The sequence below is a fragment of the Frankliniella occidentalis genome, unplaced genomic scaffold, assembly GCF_000697945.3.
Source record: "Frankliniella occidentalis isolate FOCC.00 unplaced genomic scaffold, Focc_3.1 Scaffold358, whole genome shotgun sequence".
NCBI classification, from domain to species: domain Eukaryota; kingdom Metazoa; phylum Arthropoda; class Insecta; order Thysanoptera; family Thripidae; genus Frankliniella; species Frankliniella occidentalis.
Window position 1 is genome coordinate 234230 of NW_026267481.1, and position 4590 is coordinate 238819.

The 4590-nt window shown below is 39.4% G+C and overlaps 1 protein-coding gene across 4 annotated transcripts; it reads left to right on the forward strand.

The window, feature by feature from the left end:
- Window positions 1–6: 6 nt before the first annotated feature.
- LOC113214763 (nuclear receptor coactivator 7) lies at window positions 7–4196 on the forward strand. 4 transcript variants are annotated; one of them, XR_008011992.1, is made up of 5 exons: window positions 7–66; window positions 2211–2252; window positions 3275–3437; window positions 3546–3847; window positions 3983–4196. XR_008011992.1 is itself a non-coding variant. In XM_052274236.1 (4 exons), exons 1-4 carry the CDS (start codon window positions 21–23, stop codon window positions 3577–3579), a joined length of 285 nt encoding a protein of 94 aa, XP_052130196.1. In that variant the 5' UTR covers window positions 7–20; the 3' UTR covers window positions 3580–4196. The 4 variants fall into 4 exon arrangements, 1 of the variants encoding a protein (XP_052130196.1); XR_008011991.1 differs by having other exon boundaries at window positions 3986–4196; XR_008011993.1 differs by lacking the exon at window positions 2211–2252 and having other exon boundaries at window positions 3986–4196.
- The last annotated feature ends 394 nt before the right edge of the window (window positions 4197–4590 follow it).

Below are 4590 nucleotides of genomic sequence, written 5' to 3' on the forward strand. Positions count from 1 at the left end.
CCAAACTTGATATCAGGAGTATGGTTGACGTAGATGAAATGCCAGATCTCTTCCGCTCAATAGACCGTAAGTAAAAGAAACCCTCACACACTTCAAAAATTTTAAGAACATACTTACCCCATCGATTAACATCACTACAGTTATTTGTTAATTTTTGTGGTGCTCTAAAACACTTAACATGCCTTTGATGTTTTGTCTATATTACCTCTACAACTACATTGAGGGGGGAGCGGGCAGGGTTAGACCGCTGGCCCTGCTCGTGGGGGCTCATGTCTCCTCGCGATTCCCCCTGGGTGCAGGGACTGACCAGTATAATTGAGCATGGCAGTGCACTGTAGCTAAACCCCAAACGCTTCATCGCCCTGTGCTTCTTGCAACAGTTCTCCACTGCCTGCTTTTACGATTTACCTTTGTCGATACCACTACTATCTATTACTGCATGGCCTGTCTTTGCCTTGTGTTTGTTCTGCGTCTAGGATTTACTTCATGCTTCTCAAGGGCTTATGCTTCCTTTCCTTCATTATTTACATTGCTTGCTGTACAATTTATGTTCGATATCACCGTGTATGCCTTATCACTCTACTTGCAGCCTCAGATATGCGTTCCCGTGAAAGGAACATTTATTACAGACAGTGCTGGTAACGCCCGTACAAGGCGTTAGACGAAGCACGCACCTGCACTGCGAGGTGCTACGGAGGATCAGGGAGACCTGGTCCCAATAGTCCTGCTGTCCGTATGACAGGACGTCTTACTCGCTTCACCGAACTTCTCATTCGACGGCCCGCTCGAGTGGTGGTTCCACCCATATCCTTTAATGTGGCCCCTTGCGAGGCGGCAGCCTCGTACCACACTGGCGACAGAGGAGGCGGTCGCAAGTATATTCGCAGGCGCTACGCACGCCTACGAGCCCGCGAGCCGTAATAATACCATCCGCTAATTGGGACCTGGTCGTTCCCTGCTCTTCCGGCGCACCTCGCTCACCGGCAACCCTTCCCTGCCTATGTGCGGGGAGTCTTCGATGACATGTTGTCCTCCGATGATGTCGAGGACTTCGTCCTGAATAAGCACTATATGCTCCTCCCTGACATGGAATTGGAAGAGGAGAGCATTAATAACTGTATCCTTCCTGTGTATCCTTACTCGGCTTATTTCTTTTATTTACTATTTCTGGCTTTATAAATTGTTGCCTGCTTTCGCTTGGCTTTGCACGGATTGGCTTCGGCACCCTGCATACTGGTCCCTGCACCTAACGGGCACCCCCCTCCCATTCAAAGGGGGCTTGGCGTTGCGCTTTTGGCCGATGCTATAAGTCGGGGGGGATGTTCCATTTCTCTCTTCAGTGGTGGTTGTCCTGGGTACCCTGCCGGGGGCAAAAAATTCCGGATTAGGCGATAGCCTTGCCCAGTTGGATGGCCTTAATCTAATCTAATCTAATCTACCCCTACAACTACATTGATTCTAACTATAAAGAACATTTTGTGTAAGGAAAACACTGCAGACTCTGAATTGGTACATTACAATTATTCTGCATATAATTTTGGTTCATTGTTAAAATATTTTATAAAGTGCCATGTAGAAATGTGCTTCCTCTCTTGTGCTTTATTGCACCGCAATTTAAGAATGAACCACTAAATGTTTAGTGTAGTAAAATATATATCTATGTTTTAATGTGTAATTTATAGTATCAGTGTTCTAGAGGAAAGGTTGTGCAGTTTTGCTGCTATACTGTATTTCCAGAGCCCATTTATGATTGTTGATACCTGATGTTTTATTTTACTAATGATCAGATCAGATTCTCAAACTGGTTTCGAAGAACCAACTATCGCTTATGACATCCTTACTTTTCTTCCTAGAATTCCTAGAATCCTAACAATTTTTCTGGTAATTTTTATAGTATTGTTGGACGTTGAAAATACTATTAAGTTTAAAGCAGCCCATATTTTAGCTTTCCATAGTGTATTATAATGCTTTGTGGGAATATTTTAGTTCAGTCAAATTTGCTCTATTATACATCATTGCTAGCAACTTGAAAAATATTAACAGGGGAAGACAATATCATAGGGTGTGTCATCCCTGTCATCCAGGCAGATGTTTCTTGCAATGAGGACATATTTACCAATACATAAATTGCTCTGTGATTTTTAATCTCCCTGAAGTAATATTTCAATCTTATGCCTCCTTTTCCTTGTTTTCTTTCTCCTGCTATGTAGTCCATGCTCATGCTCCTAATTTTCCTCTACTTGATGGACTTGGTATGTTTCAAAAAGTAATCCCTTTTCTTTCCCATTTTTGTTATTTTGCTTTGTGTGAAGCAAATTGTATCTGTTTGTAGACTTTTCCAAACATTAAAATTTAAAGCTTGCCTTTTGATATGATCATGGTTGCCACAATTCTGGAAAACCTTGAAAACCTGGAAAAATCATGGAATTTGAAAAAGGTCAGGGAAAACAGGGAAAAGTCAGGGAAAATGATAAGAAGATCTGGAAAAACGGTCACATTGAACAATTGTTGAAAAATACTTTTCAATGCTCAAAAAACCATGATTTTGATCACCAACTTTTGCTTTAAATGCGACACAAAAAGTCAGGGAAAAACGCCTAACTTTGGTCTGGAAAATCAGGGAAAATTGCTAAGGAAAAATTGTGGCAACCATGATGATATTCATATTCTATCTTGAATGGATTGACTCTCTAGCACTGGTATTCTAACATATTTCGTCTGTTATTTCTCTTCTCTTCTGTCCTCTTTTTACTTCACCCTCTACTCTCAAGGTGTCTTCATGTAACTTTGAGAATTATTCGGCATGGATTATCTTGCCAGGTTCTGCTTATAGTCAGTGGTGTAAATGCATTTAGTATTTGGTATGTTTTGCTTGTTGAAACTGTATCCATTGAACTGGATGTAGCCCATTGAAATAGGTTTATATGACATGACATTTGTCAACTTATTTCTAGTTTACATCTCAGGTCTCATAGATGTTCAATTTCCATATTGTAAATCTTTAGTATGCTTCTTTTCGTTCTCTTATTGTTTGTCAACTGTTTATCTGTGCATGTGTCCTCTGTGATTGTTGCCATGCTTTTTTTTTAAATGGATGGAATTTGATGATCTGTATTATTTAACCAAGTTTCAATCATTCTTCCAAACCACATTTTTGTATCTCAATTTATGTGTGTTTGAAGAAGTGAAACAAAGTTGATAAGAAGACACTCAAATCCTAACATGTTTTGGCATAATATCTAATCATGTATATCTGTTTTTCTTCCCATTATAGAATTAATACCTCAGCCAGCACGTTCGTGTGAAGATCCTCCCCTATACCTCAGGTTGCGTATGGGTAAACCAGTTAATAGGAAAATTCCCAAGTCTACACCAATAATGTCTTATGGGAAGAAAAAAATGAGGCCTGAGTATTGGTTTGGAATTCCTCGTAACAGGTGAGGTATTTTTACATAACCAAGATTCCAATGCACCTTCATTATTTCTATCGTTTTAAAAACGTTGAAAGTGGTTTCCACATCAAAGTCTCCTGTTTAAAATTCCAGAGTGGATGATTTGTATAAGTTTCTGCACTTATAGATCCCTCACCTGTATGGTGACCTTGAAGATATGGACTACAAGGCACGAGGCTATGAATTAGTTGAATCTGATACTGAGCTGTGGGATGAAAGGAAAAGCATATTTGTAAATGGCACTCTGAAGAGGACAACAAATTTTTTAGACAGTGGCAGAGTTCTTACTGTGCATGACTGTGAAAAAGACAGGATTATTATATAAAGGCACAGGTTCCAGCTTCTTTGAGGAGACAGACTTATGCTGTGTTCATCATGGTTTTTAAAAAAACAAGGTGAAATATGCTTTGCAGAATGCTGTTGCAAGGCTCGAGCACTCGCAAGTTGCTTTCATTTATTTGCTGTTTTGCTTCTGATATCATGACACATCGAGCTCCATGGAAATAATGTAACCTTTAACTAAATCCTAGCAGTATGCAGAGCAAATTTTGTGGAGCTTCATATCAAGTGGAACAAAGTGCAAAACTTGATTGGCAACACAGTTTCACATCTCGAGAGATTATTACCACCACTTTTTTGGTCACGATAATGTGCCTCTCTGCAGCAGTATCATAGGTTTTCATACACCTTTTTGAGGATTCTTACATACAAATGTAGCTGCCCTTGTTAAATATCTGTGCATAGGGTAAGTTTTGATTTGATCCTGGTCCCAATTCCTGCTTTCTTTGCTCACGTGCACTTTAATCTAATTTACTTAAACTGACCTTAATTATAAATTCTAATTACACTTTTCTGTTGCATGAAATACTGGTATAAATATAGTGGACATTTTTCAAACTAGTCAGTAATATTTAACAAAATCCCTGCATTGATTCAAGTAGCAGGAAATGTTACAATTTAACTAAACTTAGCTCAAAATTGGTAGTGAAATGTTAGGGTCATTCAACATTAGGTTGGAGATATCCTTAGCCTTGAGGTACTCCCACTTCTGTTTTTAAGAGACTACCCGCTATTCTATTTATCTTTACAAATTGGTACCTTTTCAAAGGATAGGATTCCGGCCAATTATGCGCTGGTT